Genomic DNA, 18,129 nt, shown 5'->3' with positions numbered 1-18,129 from the left:
TGTCTCTTTTGGATTGCTACACTATTTAAGTAAAATGTGAAGATATTTGTACTGTACATGTCTATCACTGAGGAAGCCAAGATGGTAGAAGAGCTACCTATTGATATGTTGGAGAGGGAGGGGGTCAAAGTCTTCCGTTGCCTGATAACATCTTAATCTACGAATAAGAAATAGAATCATCTAGCCAGGTAGGTAAACTACACAAAGTCGGGTACTTCTATCTAAGCACAAACCATGGAAAGGAAAGGCGGAAGAAAAAACAATGCTACAAAATGTTATAGAACCAAGAACTTACAGAGGACTACCAGGTAAGGGTCACTAGGATAGTAACTAAACCCATGCCTTACACTACAGTTAGTCCTTACGTAGGGTAAAATTGATCAACATCACTACTAACTGGAGAAAGCTAAGTGGAGAGGATCTAAACCCAACTAGTACAGCAGCAAACTCGTTACTCATTTCAATAGGGGTTTTTCCACCTCATCAGAAAACAGAGACAAATAGAGGAAAATCTTGATGCTTCTGCTGAGCTCCTTTTTTAGCACGAGGAATTGAGTGATCAAAACTCGTAAAACTACTCCGATACAACTCTCAATCCAAGGAAAGGAAAGAGGCATAGGCTTGATACTCGCTAACCCTTTTCCTTCCTTCCTGTGCCCCCCCTTGCCCTCACCACACACCCAAAAGGTAGGGGAAGAGAAGAAAAAAGGAGGCTCAAATAACATGCAAAAGCACAAACATCTCCAAATTAGATGCACCAAAGAGCATTTCTTCAGTGTTACGAGGTACAAATGCATTTCCAATTGCCTTTGTAGCTGAAAGTCTCATCAGAAAATTGTAAATAATCTGCAAGATATATGTTTAATATATAGAACTAGTCCGAGAAACAACAGTACCGAGTCTACAGACAACTTACCTCTTCATGTACTTAGCGTGTCAAATCAAGTATTGTGTCTATATAGAACTCTCTAGTTATGAATGTGTAGAGTCAACTGGAAAGCCAGAACAGTTTAAACTCTCTCTCTCAAAAGATCACAAAGAAGGAACAACAAATATTCAAAGGATAAACTTCTTTCCCATTTTCCCCTCGAGAAAATAATTGAGACAAATTCCTTAAAAACAAACTCCATGCACCAAAAGCAATTTGGAGTTGCCTACCTTTTAAATAGGCAATTGGTTAATATAGTCAATGTATTTTGACCTCATTTTTTTAAATAGAAATGGACAAGAGTAGCAGAAAGCATTGGAACCTTGGTCGAGACCATTCGAGACGTTAGGTAAGTCAGTTTTATATGGGGGAAGGACAGCGGAAGACAAAAGTTAGTATCTTACAAATTCAAGAATAACTGAGAATACAAACATGAATATATTGCAATTAAGAATCCTATAAGGTCCAAATTGCTAGAGAAGCACCTTCAAGGTAAATTTGCTAACTTACAAACTTAAAGACTACCTAAAGGTATTCGATATATACTGAAGGGTCAGAACTGAAGCCAAATAACTAGCTGTAAATCTAGTCAAGGTACATGCAGCTAAAAGATCTTGAAGTCCATCTACTATACTCATTTTCATACCTTTGACATACCTGGAGCAGTTATCACGTTTTCTCCAGATGAAGCAACTAACCACATCAAAGATGTCTTTGGGAGATGCTGGGAACAATTATTAATTGTGTTTCTTAAGCTTCACCAACTTTTGTCAGGTTTTGATACTTCTAAGTTGCTGTCTACACTGTTTTCCTAAATTGCTCGGACTCTCCAAAAATGTTGCCGCACCCGTGTCGGATCCTTCAAAAATACACTATTTTTGGAGGATCCGACACGCACCCGTAGACATTTTTGAAGAGTCCGAGCAACTTAGCTGTTTTCCACTTCTCTTATAGAACTTATCCATCACTACATTCTTAGAATTGAATGTCATGTACTACGATAATAATTTCGTGGAAGCTTTCTTGAGTATATATCATTTTTTACAAGGTACGCTTTTATAGGTATACAGCATTCAGGAGTCATTATAGAGTAACACCGTCTCCCTTCCATTTCACCTTCTATTCCCCAAAACTCAGCAATTTATGCTTTAATTTCAATTTTAGAAATGAAACATATATTTTTGGAATTTGTATGAGATGTGAACAAATAGTGAGAGCACGACACGAGCTTTTGGGGAGAGAAATCTGATATCTCAGGTTCTTCTCTTCAGCAAGACCTATAATTGGCTTATAAACGTAAAATAATCACTTTGAATATAGTTTCAAAATTTACATCAATAGAATGTGCTGCAGCCACGTCGCGGGCATTGCGCAGCCCCCACAGTAGAAGGCTGATGCTCTGCAGCATCACCCTCAGAGGCCTAGCCATTCGCAGTAGCAGTGAGCAGGGGGGATGCAGAAGCAGAAGATACCATTTTCAGAAACAAACCGGGGGGGGGGTGGGGGGGGGGGGGGGGGGGGGGGGTTCTGTGCATGTATGCATCTAACAGGATAGTCCTGCTGCAACCTGTAGAGTTATCAGGAAATAACCAAACAATTTAAGACTAACAAAGAGATACAGGAGAAGAAGAAAGTAAGTCCATCTCTCCTGTATTTAGAATGGAACGACAAAAAAAGAATGAACGGAAAAGCTTAATTTATATGCTACGCTAAGTGAAAATTGGTGTAACATTCATAAGGAGGGACAGGAGAAAGTGGAGATGATGGAATTCTTTTGGAAAGAGTCCATGGTGTTGAGGTAACACTCAAGTCACCAAAACAGAGAACAACCAAATAAGACTCAACTTAGTAATTTCCATCTTAAAACAATTTTAAAGCAGAAAAACAAATTAAACTCAAGTCTCAACTTAATCAAAATTCTCTAAAAGGCAGCCCAATGCACTAAGCCCCTGCTAATGCGCAGGGTCCAGGGAAAGGCCGGACAACAAGGGTCTATTGTATGCAGCCTTAATCTACATTTCTCCAAGAGGCTGCTTCCATGGCTCAAACCCATGACCTCCTGGTCAAATGGCAGCAACTTTACCAGTTATGCTAAGGCTTCCCCTTCTTAACCAAAGTCTCTAACTCATAAAATTAGATTTGCACCGACATGTCCCACATTTTACTCGTGGCCATGAGGAAAAGAGAGGACATTTTTATCTGCTCTAACCTACTACTTTTCAAGTTGTCACAAGTCTAATAATATATTCCCATTTATAAACATAATTCGTAAGATGTTCCAAAACAACGTGGAATCACTTGACCCCTACCTCATGAGATTAAATTTTATTAATCTAAAAGCACAAACTGGTTGAAGGGAAAAAATGAAAATCGAGAAATTGAACAACTAACAACAACATACCCAGTGTAATCTGACAAGAGGGGTCTGGGGAGGGTAGAGTGGACGCAGACATAACTCCTACCTCGTTGAGATAGAGAGGTTGTTTCTGATAGACCCTTTGCTAGAATAAAGCCAAAGCCTTCATCATACATGAGAAAGATTATCACATGCGATGCCACTGGAGCGCAACTTATGATAAGGCTTCAACAGATAGCATCATTCGAATCTCCGTTCTTAATTGACAATCATCAGGCTTTAGCTAAATTGAACAACTAACTATTCTGAAATAAGCATGACCACATATTTCAAAAGCTAAAGAGAAAAAGGAAACAGAAGCTGGTTTTAGAGTGGATGTAGAGCCTTTGAATCTAATGTATTTTGTGCTGTGCAAAATAAATAATGAACTAAACCGATTAAAGCTACACATCGATGAACCAACAAACTACTGTAGTAATTTATAAAGGATAGTGAAATGGCACACATAAGAGTGGACAGACCATCTTGTATGTATAACTATTCAGATTACTTATCAAAGAATGGAGAAATCAATACTCAATTGACTGAACTAACCCTCTGCTCTCTATGGCAATAACTTTATCATCAAACAGGTAATGCAATGGTCCTTTTAACAATATCTAGCCAATGCAATACAGTTCTAAATATTCTGTTAATACAAAATAAGAAACGCCTAAAAAAGAAATGATTTATCTACAAATTAAAAATAGGAAAAGGAAAATTCAAATCATGTGGTATTCAGTTTGTTCTAGTTAGTATTCAATCCAAACTAATCCTTACAACCACATTAATGCATTTTCACACCCCATTCACTGTTATATAATATCACAAAGAGTACAAACACGAACTCTAAACGAAAGGTATCTATACAAGCATAACCAAAGAGATATATTTGACATACTCATAACGAGTGGTTCGATAAGTAGTCCATCTGCTCCTCTTGAAAGGTACAAGAACTCGCATCAAGTATCTTCAACAACGCCATTGCCTTGCTCCTTCCTTTCTCCGTTCCATTTTCCGCCACTTCAATAATACCATCCACAGCCCCTAAAACTGTGCCGCGAATACTATTAACTGTCTCCTCTCCGCCACATTGCACCAAATTCAGCAAAGCTGAAACTGCGTTCTCTTTAGTTCTACTGCTTGATCCAGTTGAACTATCCAACAAATCCACCAATACACCAACCCCTGATATCCTCCTAAACGCCTCCCAGCTCTCATCACAACCAGCAATTTGCGCGATCACAGCTGTAACATCCTCCAATATCCCAACTCTACCGTCATTACAAAGCAACGAAAACAACGGGGGTACAGCTCCAAGCTCGATAATTTGAGCACGATTCAACGGATAAAGCGCTATACCAAAAAGCGCTTTAAGCGCATCTTTAACAGTTCTAGAATCCGAATTAGGGTTCTTAATTATATCAATAAGCCCGAATAGAATATCCCTCTTGTGCCCAATTATCGGCCGATAAGTCTCCGCGGTCAATAAGCTGAATATCGTCGCGGCGGCGCACTGAGCTACGAACGGAGAAGAAGGATTCCGGAGCGCGTGGGAGAGCGCATCGAGGAGCCCGCGCGTGGACATCAACAAATCCTTGTTGGAAATTGAGAGATTATGCAACGTGGCGGTTGCGTTCTCCTGAGACAGTTTGTTCGAAGAGTACAACGATTCCGACAAGTACGGAATCGCTCCAGCGTCGGCGATCAACGGCCTGCTGTCGGAATCGTTCTTTGAAATTAATCTGAGTTCACAAATTGCTTCGGTTCGGATTTGCTCCGATACGGAACTCAGCTTCGTAACGAGGTTCTTCACCGCCCTTCGTTTGACCTCCATTTCCGATTATTACTTTTTCCTCAGGGCAATTTTTCAGCATATTACAATTCGTTGAACTAATCAGAAATTCCTTAATATAGTTGAGATACATGTTATTAATAATTTAAATTACGCCATTGTTGACTTTGAGTTAGGAGAGTTTGGTGTGCTGTGTGTTTCTGTACAGACGTCCTTTTCCCTTTGAGAAAAAATTAAAACAGTGGGAACATAAAATTAGATTGAAAATTACTAGTGTCATTTGGACTTTTTAAAAACTTTTAATTAATGAAAATTGTGACCCTCGGTGGAATAGGTAATAAATAGCCAATTAAGGCATTAAGCTGAAATCAGGTTAAATTGTTACCCTCGATATGGACCATATGGTTGTAGTATGTCTCTTTGTAAATTATTTACATTCATGACTAACAGATTCACTGAAATACCAAGTATGAGGTGGTTTGGAGAGATAAAGTTTGACACATCTGACCTCTATCTTGTGAAGATAGAGAGATTATTTATGAAGGAACCTCAACTCAAGTAGCATCTTTAATTTGGAGTTTTTTCTATGACTAAAAATATATGCGTAATTTCTTGAATTTGTTGATTTTTTCCGTATTGCCACCTAAATTAGGATATACTCCTATTAAACACTTCAACTATATTAAAATTATGTCAATTAAGTATAAATTGCACAATTTCATATTAGGTTCAAAACGTAAAAATCACTTGTCAAGACATAATAACTATAATCAATGCTACAATTACATATCATCAAAGGAGAAAAAAAAAAATTGAAAAAAAATAACAAAATAAAAAAAATCATTTTTATGCCTCCTTCCTCTAGAAGCGTTTGTTTCTTTCCATCGTTGAAGCATCAATAGCTAATAACATATATTCGATTTCTTCTTTCTCCCTCTTCTTCCATTATTATTAGTTTTTCCCTTATATCCATCCTATTTATTGTTTTTGGCCTCTTTTGATTTTTCTTACTTCTCAAACACAATTTTCAATAAAAAGAAAAAAAAAGGCCTCATCTTCACTCCTTCATTTTTCCACTTGAACAATGCGCAACAGTCATTAAAGGAAGATAAAAGCAACAATACGACATACACACTGATATATCGTAATAAGCAACAATAAAAAAGAAGAGGATCGCGTGGTTCTGATTTTTTCGACAAACCCCAACACAACCAGCTATCCCTCCCTCATTTCCGTCTCACCGGAGAAACCACCAGTGAACATACCAACAACGGCAACGATCAACACCATCACTAAACCACCATTGTAAAAATCACAGCTACCTTCATCCCGTTTTTCGGCGAGCTGCCGGTGAACCCATCCAACACATTCATTGACCAAGTTCGAACCACCGTTCACTTCATCGGAAAACAATCATTTTTCTCCATTTTCATACACCCCACCAAACTTAACAAATTCTCTCTTAACGCCTCTTCTTCTCCCATGAAGCATAAAAATGCAATTCTCTTTGTGCACAACTTGATTACACACACAATATTTAATTTTCGATGTTAAATTTCTACACAAGAACTCAGATATTTTATATTGAATTTGTTTTGTTGAAGAAAAGAAAATCACTACGATGTTAACTTCATATCCTATTCAAGATCTCCAATTGTTGAAAACAATTGTCTTTTATGTTCTAAGTACGTAATTTTTGTCTGCATTGAATATTTTGGAAGAATTTTACCTATAAGAGGAATATATATATATAGTAAATTATAACTTCTAACTCTCATAGTAAATGGTGTATTGCACTAGTAATTATGTTTAATTGACACACGAAGGATTTCGGCGTTCAATAGAAACATGATTCAGGGCTCCATATGTATTTAGCCCTTTTCTATTATTTGAAAAATCTTAATCTTTTGTCCATATCCAACGTTTGATTTTCTCCACGAATTGATAGGGATATGGGATTGGGTGTTTATTAGCCCATGCCCCATGGAAAAAGTCGGGGAAGGTGGATGCCTAGACAGTGGCGGAGCCACAGCCAACGAATGGTGGTCAGATGAACACCCTTCGTCGGAATTTTTTTTTGAATATATAGGTTAAACATAGATATTTATGGTTATATACTTATTGTTGCACACCCTTGACAAGCTAGAGAAGTATAGTCTAGTGGTCAAGAGTATGCATTTCCGCGTCAACAATCCGGTTTTGACCTTGGCAGGTGCAACAGTGCTTTATTTTCTTTGTTTTTTAAATAGTTCTTTGCCCAAAAAAAAATATGAACACCCTTAATCAAAAATCTGACTCTGTCGCTGTGCCTAGATGGTCCGGTGACTAGTGGATTGTGATGGCTAGATAAGAATTAAATGGTCAATTGGGAATCATGGAGAGGCACAAGGAAGGTATGGTCACGAAACAAACTAGTACAAAAAAGAAAACGAGGATGAATTTGACTTCTTCGTTTTCTAAAAAATAAACAATAACATGGATGAATTTGACTTTTTAAAATTATTAATATATAGCTTAGGCCTTAGGGTCATAAATGTAAGACATATATATATTATACAGAATTTTTAATACCACATCATGAATTTTTCATAGTCTTAGTTGTAATCCAGGATAAGGGTGCTGCTAGATTTGTCAAATAAAGGTTAACAATATTGTATAATAACAATAACATATCAATGTAATTTCACAAATGAATTTGAAAAGAACTGCGTGTGTTACTTTACTCATATCTTATTGGACGTTTGATATATTACAACTAGATTAATTCTGAGATAAAATAACACAATGTTGTGTTCATCTCCAAAGTTTTTCTCACAAAGTCTCTTAAAAATCTCAGGTTAAAAACTTTTTTCCTTTAAAAAATTTCAGCTTATCTAATTTAAATCAAATACATATTTTATACCAAATTTTTAATCCAATTAACTAACCACCTTCTATATCATCATTATTTTTTTTCACATTACCATCGTTGAATTATTGTTTGGTAGTGTTTGTTCACCAATTAAACTAACAGTAAACAGTGGTACAGTATTATAAATGTGTGGCACAATTGGAAGGGAGGGACCAGTAATCATTTTACTATTTTATTTTTCGTTTGAAGGTGTGGAAGCCAAGAAACAAGAGTATCTGGAAACAGGAACTATTACTTTCAAACCCGTGACACAGACAATAATACTATATGGAAAAGCAAAATACACCTACCGACAATATGAAATTAGTTCCAAACTCTCTCCCCCTAATAATTCATAAAGCAGATAAAAATACCAAAGAAGGTCCACATTTAACTTAAATTAAGAAAAATCCAAATTAGTACGCAACAGTCGTTCTCAGCTACATGCTTCACGAGCAACGCCAACCCTAGAATTGGGGACATCAAAGAGAATCCGATGATTCTGCTGCTGCCAGCTGGCGATGACGTTGAGTACAGAGTTCACTGGATCAGCAGGTGAAGCAGCCATAGCTAAGCAAGTGGTAGTGCTTGAGCTGCTTCTTATAAGGAAGTTGTCTTGTGGCAGCGTCACGTTCATTCCGGCGAACATGAGTGTTATTGTTGGAATTGTAATTGGGACGGTGTAGCAGGTGTCGAATCCCCCAAGTGATGTCACTGTTGTGTTCCTACCCATTCGACGCCTGAATTCGTTCCTCACTGCTGTGTATGCTGCCTCCACTAGTCTCGTGAATACCGTCCCTAACAATGACCAAAAATAATAAATTGTGCTTCAGTTGATTGACCTTAAAAAAAAAAAACATATCTAACGTATCTCAACTATATATATATATATATATATCGTGTTCACTTTTACTACCCGGATGTCACCATAATTAGAAAATGTAAATCGTTAATAGTTAAATTGTATTTTACTAAATAGTTGATCTTGTTAAATTAAAGAGTGAAGCGACAAAAATGCACCTAAAATATTTTTGTTTTCTCGAATTTTCTGAATTATTCGGGTGCGAGTCACTTGAATTATTTATCAAAAACACATTTCACCCGTTAATTATTCATTTTCCTGTTTGAAATATCAATTAGTATCATTCACGTAGAAAAAGTGTATCGTTGAAACTTAAAAATGTATCTATGATAAGAAACTTGACAATTGATAGTTAAGATATGAAAAGATTTATTGCGACGATTAAAAGTAACTAGGAATAATCATTAAAACTTGAATTACCGGAATCAATGATTGTGCCAGCGCCGGTGTTAGGATTGAAAGCCAAAGCACTAGGAGGGATCTTGACGATTGCCTTGCCAACTTTAACTCCGACCAAATTGACATAGTAAAAAGATGATCTCCTTGGGTTTCTTAGCAATGGGGTTGTCTTAATCCTTAATGGCTGGCCTTTCGGACCCAACCTAAGTGTGCCAGAAAAGTTGGGAGACTTGTAACTGGGCAAACAATAGGAGAATGTCGACTTGTAGAGGCTATCAGCTTGGGACATAAATGACAATGAGCCACGACCCAAAGCTAATAGACCCTGGGGTGGAGCTGAGCTGCCAGTGGCCTTTCGGATACAACCAAAGTTGAATTGGGGTACTGGGTCAGCAGAGAGTGCAAATGTGTCTACTGAGAGGCCTCCACCTATGTTGGAATTACCGTAGGTTAGGTTGAACGTGCAAGTGCCCGCATCACAGTCCCGTTTTGGTACCTAAGCAAGTAAATTTAGCAAACAACAATAACGATAATATATTTAGTATAATTTTAGTAATTAGCATTACAAATCATGTGACGAGAATAATAATAATAACAATAATAATAATACCAAATCATGTGACAAAAGTCACGGGCCCTGCGGCTGATTTGCATTATTATCGACAATGCCAGAAAGGAACAACTTTTCCTGACCTCACGCGCCGTATCTAGCGCGTTATGAACTTCACATTAATTTTTACGAGTTTAGCACGATCTTAAAAGAATGAATTGCTTCATCTAATTTCTACCTACTTTTTCGGATTTTACTCTTCGACCGAATAACATGGCAGCAATTTTTCTAAAATCATGATTGTTTTTAATTCTAAATCAAATTAATGTCGATAAAAGTTTATTCTTAATCATTACTCTCTTTGTTTAAAAAAAAAACACCTAGTATGACTTGGCACAGAATTTAAAAAAATAAAAAAAACTTTTAAATTTTATGTGTTAAATTTAAAATACGTCAAATATACTAAAATATCCTTCAATCTTATAATCTTAAAAATGGCAAAATTAAAATTTAAAAGTTACTAGAAAGGTAAGAGCGGCTTTTTTTTAAACGGATTAAAAGGAGGGAGTAGTATGAACTGATATAGCTAAGCTTATTTGAATCGAGTAGGATCATTAAATTGAAAAGACACAGAAGGCGAATTATTTATGTCATTCATATGAACTTATCCAAAAATGTTGTAGATATTCCATCGTAGCAGAAATGTACCTACATCATTTAAGTTCCAACTACTGAATCTACCCTCTTTGTTACTACGATTTATGTGTTCTTTTTGTTGTCTTGGTTAAAAATATGTCATTTTCGACCTATTCAATATTTTACTCTTTTCTATGGTCTTGTTTCTACATTTAACAACCTTCCAATTTCAACATTCCATGGCATATTTAAAATCATGAATAGAATTGTTATTCTTTTACTTTTAAATTTTTTGTGGTAAGTCAAATTAAAACACAAACGTAAACCGGTATATGTTGCATAAATGTTACTTTTATTGACACTTTTTATGCTTTAATTTGTTATGTCAAGAATGATACATTTCAAAACTTTATTAAATACTAACCTTTCTACTTTTAGATTTTAGACAAGCTCTTGTAGTTATAGCAATGCCACCATATGCATCTTTAAGACTTAAAAAAGTCTTTGGTTCTTTCTATAACTTCAAAATGAGAAGACAAGTGTAATTTCAACTTTTTACGGGAAATGTTAAAACTATAAGACTTAAAAGAACTTTTCGCTATATTCTATATGTCTTTAGTTTATTAGCATAAGATTCAAAAGTTCTTTTTATAAATAAATTAAAACAGAGGTGAGTACTAGATAATTACATACCAAGCTGCATACGGCACGTTCACAGCTAACATTGTTGAAAGTGGTAGACTTAGTGGAGGCAAAAACAGTAGATGAGCAACCAACACATCCACTACAAGGGAACCAAGAAAAATCATTGCTATTATCCAAAGCCACCATCAATGTCTGAGGTGGTGTTCCAATCTTGGCCTTCACAATGTAAGATGGGGTCTGTAGAATTTGTCTACCAGAACCTATAGGGACAAAAGATCTACCAGCCACAAGGCTAGCCAAGAATTGTAGCCTGTTTGTGTCCTTGGACTGCATTTGGAGGACATTGTCCACCCATGATGTGTACTTTTGTTGTTGTTTAAGAGGTGAACATGGACTGTTTACATGCAGGACTTGTAGTGTTGTTGAGTCTTTGTTGTTGTCTTGGTGAAACTTGGCACATTTGGGGTTGGTTAGTTCCCCTGCTTGGGCTAGGCTGAGGATTAAGAGAAGGGATAATGAGAGAATATGGATAGTGCCCTCCATTGGCTTTTGTTTTGGGTTTTGGTGTGGTTTAAGGGTGTTTACCTACCTCTATATATATAGTGGAGTGTGTCTTCTTTTCTTTTAATTAATTTTGATTTTAATCTTTTAATATTTACACTCCTAGTCCTTCTACTTCTAAATCTTCACAAATTTAAATTATATTGCTCGTGTATTATGTTAAACAAATTATTTAATTAATTATACTGCTCTTATATTATGTTAGATTTATACTGCTATCGGTCCTAAATTGAAGGTCAATCGGAAACAACCTCTCTACACTTCACCTGAGGGCTGAGGTAGTGGTATGGTCTGCGTAGTCCACTATATGAAAATACACAGGGTATGTTGTTGTTGTATATTATGTTAGATTTGTATTTATTAGGGAATAGAGTTCTAAGATTGAGCTAAATATAACATATATATTTCCTATATTTTTAAGGGATCAAAAATGTATACTACTATATCTTAATTACTCAAGGCTACCATATGAAATATTACAAGGACAAATATCTGAGTTTAGATAATTGAAGGATCAAAAGGGTAATTACCCTGTCTTTTGGGAAAATATCAAGAATCCAACTGCATTTTTCAAAACAAAATTTCCTATCAGAGAGAGTAATACAATTTGTATTTAAGTGTTTTAAGCTATCAATTAATTATCACTTAAAATTTGAGAAAAGAGATCGTTTTCACCCCAAACTATACCTGAAAAGTCGAAGCTACACCTAAACTATACTAGTGACCTATTACACACCTAAACTATACAAAAGTGAAACTATTTACACCCCTAGATCTGATGTGAAAATAAAATTAAATTAAAAAGAAAAAAAAACGCGTCTAAAGTCAAAATTATTGTTTAAAACCCCACCCCATCACCCAACCCCACACAGATTCTCTCTCCTTCAACCCTATTTTTATTTTTTTTTCTATTTCTATCTCAATCTTCTTTCTTCTTCATTTTTTTCAATTCACAACCACTGCTCCTTGTGGTTGATGAAAATGATTTTTTCATAGTAGTTTTTGTAGAGAAAAAGAGAAGTTGAATCGTTGAATCGACGTGTTGAAGTGAGAAGAAGGTTCACCGGACACAGTTGAACTATTGTTTTCTAAATTCAATTCATCTTGTTGATGTACTTTCAAATTAATCTGTTTATGGGAGAAGAAGTTTAATTCAATTTGGTGATACTTGTACTTTCAAAATTCTTTACTCATCTTGTTGAAAATCATTGAAATTAAAAAAAAAAAAAGTCTATCAAATTATTTTTTTTTTATGAGACTTGTAAAGATTGGAGAAAACTTATTGGAGAAAAAAAAGAAGAATATAACATTGAATTTGAATGAAGTTGTTGCTTGGGTGTATTGATTTTATATCAACAATGGAAGAAGAAGATGACATTATGGTCATTGGGAAATTGAAGAAAAAGAAAAAGATGGTTTTGGACATTGAAGAATTTATTGAAGAAAAAGAAGAACAAGAACAAGAAGAAGGAGGAAGAGGTTTTAGACATTGAAGAAGATGATTTTGGACATTAAAGAATACGTGCACTTCCATTGTTTTGGACATTGAAGGAAAAAACATAATTATTTAAATAAAAAAAAATTATGAAGAAGAAAGAAAGAAAGAAAAAGGATTTAAATTAAAAAGAAGAAAGAAAAAAGAAGAATTTATGAAAATAATAAATTTATTATTTTTTCGGATGATGCTGACGTGGTGCTGATGTGGCGTTGACGTGGCAGCGCGTGTAAAACACCACACCACATGCAAATGGTGTAATGTCTGACAGGGTGTAAAAAGTATCACTTTTTTATAGTTAAGGTGTGTAATAGGTCACTAGATGTGACTTAGACTTTTCGGGTATAGTTTGGAATGGAAACGATGCCTTTTTCCCCTTAAAACTTCAACCGAAATCCGCCATTTAGTAATTCTGAAGTCCTTTCCCTTCTTGTTTTGAAGAAATTCAAGGGTAGTGTATAGCAATCGATACGATAAATTAAAATAAGTACGAGGATCTTCTAGACCATTTCGTCTGAATTATTAGAACATGGGTGGGACTTGGGAGCAAGAGAGGAGGAGAGAAGTATCTAGTTTGATACAGACTGTATTCCATTTACATATCTTGTCATGCACCTCTCCTCTCTGTTCTCCACATAAAAGATTAAAAAAAAACATATTACTACTATTTCTTGGTATTCAATTTCTGGGACAATTTTTATAATCAATTAAAGTTGTCATATAGTGACGACCAATGGAATATCTATGAAAAATATCAACATGAATTAAGCAACAAGCTTAGTAAATGGTACTCAGTCTGTGATAACATTCTATCTACTTTTGTCTATTTCCTCCAACCATCTAATCAAGTTCTTATAGTGCCATGCATATATTAACAACACCACTTGTTGGTCAAAATCAGATTTGCTTTTGTCTTCTTAAATATATATTGCAATTAGTGCTCCTTTTCTAACGGCTTGTATTATGGACACAAAGAAAGAAAAGATACTTAACAAGAAAAAACTTCTCGTGAGTGGCGGAGCGAGGATTTTCACTGATCAGATGGTTCAAAAGTGCACGTACGGACTAATCGAAGAGGGTTCAACATCTACTATTTATACATAAAAAATAATTTTAATAATATATATAAATAGTGTAATTTTTCACCGAAAAAAGTTCGAATCATATGTTAGCTCCCCCTTGCTTCTAGCTAGTTTGTGCACACTCGTGTTGTTTGATATAGAAGTAAACTTCTGCATAGATTAGTAATTTATAAATTGTTTAGTACGATTAATAACTATTCGTGAAGGTAATTGTTACGTGAATTATGTTACGAGATTGTTATACATGAATTACTTACTCTAAAAAAAATATTTTTGATTTTTTTTTCTTAAAATGTAATCTCATCATTATTAATACACGTTTCTTATTACCCATATATTCTACCGCATTAAATAATCCTCAATGTATATACGTATTATTTAGTACGTCTATCAAACATTATATAATTTTATACAAATTTTATGTTGAGATCAATTGTATTAGTGTAATCCAACCAAACTAGTAGCCTGTGCAAGTTTTTATGTTGAGATTTTGTTAGTTACTCACTTCTATTAATTGTTTTGAAAAAGAAATACACACTTATATTGCCCTTTCCCCAACTAAGCTTTTAAATTACTAAAAATTACACAAATACACAACTTATGTTTTCAATATTACAAAAAAATCCAACTCACTAAACATATTACCAAAATCCCAACATATACACAGAATGCTATGTATATGTGGGTTATGTTATGTATATTAATAGGGAAAGAGAGTAAAGTAATTAAAAAAGTGAGAAAGAGTGTAATTACTTCCAAAAAGGTTGGTATTTATGTTATTTATACTTTAAATTATCCAGAAAGACAACTATTTATAAGCCCTTCTTAAACTCTTGTTTTCGTTGCCAAAAGAGCTCTTTGATCATCAACAACAACAACAACAATAACAACTAACACTACTATAAAAAAAAAATTCCTTGTTACAAGTACAACTAGCTACTTCCTTCTTCTCATTTTACTTGATCTTTGCATAAATGAGTTTTATTGCATACTTTTTTCATATTACCATTATTATTCAATAACTACTACTATGTGAAATAATAGTAATCAAATTTAGAGTTTTTAAAACATCACTAATAAAGTTAATTACGTAAAATATGAATCTAACTAAAAAAATTTTAAGAGGTGTGTCTAATCAACAAGAGTCAAGTAATATAAAAATGAAAAGACAAATATTGAATTGTAAGAAAATAAATTGTATATACTCGTTCCATTCACTTTTACTTATCACGTTCCAGTCTACCATCCCTACTTAATCCCTCTCTAGAAATATATTATTATAATAATATGGATCTATCCATTAATGCAAGGCTTTTTTGGGTCTTCATCATGATCTTATATAACGGAGATGATCAACTCCATGCCAAATATTTCAACGTTGAACTTGTAGGCATTAAATTCAGAGTGCCGTTGTATAAATAGTATATTTATTTATTTTATAATATTATAAGCTTGAGTCTATTGAAAGAGAGATTGACATTTCAACGTATACTATTTTTTTGTCATTTTCTACTATGCTTATAAACCAAGAGAACACATGGAGAAGTAAATAGAAACTCAGAAGGGATCGTCTGCTTTATGGAATACACAATTTCGAGGTATAGAATTTGGGTCTCAATATTGGAACATTTGGTTGGATTTTTATTTTTGCTATCGACAATTCTAGATACATATTACCATATCATTAACTATATATCCTGTGTTAAAATAATTAAATGATCAAAATCTCCTCCTCCAACATCCTTAAGGAGGTTAAAATTAAAATTGACATAAACATTTATTCAAATTTATCTATTATAAAAAACAGACAAGTATTTTACAGTATACTTCATACATGTATTTTAGTTGACCTGTTCTTGCTAAAAATATTTAATTTATTTCAATTTAATTGTCCCATTTATGAAATCAAGATAGTTTTATTATATTTTTTCAATATTATCTCTATTATTAAATGACTAATTATATTCTTAAAGCATAATTAATAATACTATTATTATAAAATAAGTTCCTAATAAATATTTTTTCTTAAAGTAAATATCAAGTCAGGCCAACTATTTCGAAACGAAGGAAATACTGTGTGTGCGCGTGTATATATATATAATAAATGATGTCATTAATATTATTTATTCTCCATATCAAAAGTCATACTTTATAATTAAATTATAACTTGATTGAGAATATATATATCCAATAAATGTTGTCATTAATATTATTTATTCTCTATATCAAAACTCAAAAGTCATACTTTATAATTCTATTATAACTTGATTGCCAATCATACAAGCCCCCATAGAGTACGCATCGGTAGGGATGTGCATCGGTAGGTTCGGTTCGTTTTTACGTGTTATTAGTTCGATTTATCGGTTTTCAGTTTTTAAATATATAAAACCAATAACCAACCAATAAGATATTTTCTTATCGATTTTTGGTCCTTAACGGTTCGGTTTTTGGTTTAACCAATAAGAAAATACTTATAAAATAGAAATAGTAACAACTAACATAAAAAAATGAAATCTTAATTACCTCCAAAACCTACGCAATGCATTTTAGTTTACAAGAATCTTTAAACTTGAACTGAATGTTAGTTAGGGAAAAAATTGAATCCTAATTGTTGAAAGCTATAAATGCTTCAAACTTTTTATTACGATAACAGTCGAACTTTATATTGTGCCTTTGTTGCCCTAAATAGGTTAATACTTTGTGAATCACTAAATTATGAATTAGTAGTGCATATAATCTATACACATATCTATATCTATATCTATATAGACAGAGAGAGAGAGAGAGAGAGAGAGAGATAGATAGATAGATAAAGAGAGAGATTTAAATATATAACATAAATAGGGATAAAATAATACTCCCTCCGTTTCATAATAAATGAATTATTGGATTTTGGTACACATATTAAGGAAAAGGCATTAAAGACATAAATTTAACATAACTTTTCATTTTTACCCAAAAAGAAAAGAAAAATCTGACCTTGTAATACCTTTTCAAAAGTTAATTGGATGTCAAATCATAAGGGCAAATTTGAAAAAAAATTCAATGATTCACTTATTTTGAACTATCAATAAATACCCCAACAGTTCACTTATTCCGAAACGGAGGGAGTAACTTAGTGTATCCTTATTAGGTTATCGGTTTAATCGATAACCCAATAAGCTAAAACCGATATCGAACCATTTACCCAATAAATTTTTTCATAAAATCAATAAAAAACTGTTAACCCAATAACTCAATAATATTTTTATCGGTTCGATTCATTTTTTTTTCGCACAGCCCTACGCATCGGGCCATAGATTATGGATTTAACCCCAATAAAAAAGGAAAAAGAAAAAGCAAAAGGCACTAATGGAGAGACCCACACAAATAGCTCTTCTTATTACTAGTGTTATATAGTTCGATTTCGCAAATAGTTTTAAGAAGAAAAAAAAAGGTTTTGATCAAATTTATGGTCTAAGACAATCCGAGATCATTTTTGTGTATATAAATCATTTTAATAATGTAGACAGAAATTTCAAAGTTAGGTTATTTTTAATTATTATAAAAATGTAATTTTTTTTTGGTACTAACTAATAAATAAATTATGTTACATAAATTGAGGGAGTGTATTATTTTGACACAGAACCAAGGGGGTTCAATCGGACCTCACGTGTATATTGTGCAATAAAGTAAAAAAATGACCTTTTTTATTATACGGACACTGTTGAATTTCCTTGATATGAAGAAAAATCCAAACATATATAGTGGTAAAAGATGTTTACAAATAAAATTGCTTTATATCATATCTGCTAATAATTAACCCCTTTGGCATTCTAATTTTTTGTAATTCTTTAATATAAAAGTTTGATTTCGCAACTAATTTTGGAGACATTTTTTGGCGTGGGGTAT

At 33.7% G+C, this 18,129-nt stretch overlaps 3 protein-coding genes across 3 annotated transcripts in view; all 3 read right to left on the bottom strand.

Annotated features, from left to right (window-relative positions):
- The window catches only part of LOC107856826 (thioredoxin-like protein CITRX, chloroplastic), a 32,016-nt gene extending 14,974 nt beyond the window's left edge, over positions 1-17,042 (bottom strand). The window contains exon 1 of the mRNA XM_047394539.1: positions 17,013-17,042. The gene's annotated coding sequence lies outside the window, so the exon portion shown is untranslated. The remainder of the gene's footprint in view (positions 1-17,012) is intronic.
- Positions 2,451-5,529, bottom strand: LOC107856822 (U-box domain-containing protein 11). The gene is made up of 2 exons (XM_016701793.2): positions 4,225-5,529; positions 2,451-2,495 (listed from the first exon to the last, which is right to left on the bottom strand). The coding sequence occupies exon 1, from the start codon at positions 5,158-5,160 to the stop codon at positions 4,225-4,227; it is 936 nt and encodes a 311-aa protein (XP_016557279.2). The 5' UTR covers positions 5,161-5,529; the 3' UTR covers positions 2,451-2,495.
- On the bottom strand, positions 8,180-11,716 carry LOC107856817 (aspartyl protease AED3). The gene is made up of 3 exons (XM_016701786.2): positions 11,149-11,716; positions 9,291-9,765; positions 8,180-8,806 (listed from the first exon to the last, which is right to left on the bottom strand). Exons 1-3 carry the CDS (start codon positions 11,641-11,643, stop codon positions 8,445-8,447), a joined length of 1,332 nt encoding a protein of 443 aa, XP_016557272.1. The 5' UTR covers positions 11,644-11,716; the 3' UTR covers positions 8,180-8,444.
- Positions 17,043-18,129: the final 1,087 nt, after the last annotated feature.

The sequence above is a fragment of the Capsicum annuum genome, chromosome 8 (assembly GCF_002878395.1).
Source record: "Capsicum annuum cultivar UCD-10X-F1 chromosome 8, UCD10Xv1.1, whole genome shotgun sequence".
NCBI lineage: Eukaryota > Viridiplantae > Streptophyta > Magnoliopsida > Solanales > Solanaceae > Capsicum > Capsicum annuum.
Note: the sequence above shows the minus strand (reverse complement) of the source record. Positions and strands in the feature narration are given on the sequence as shown.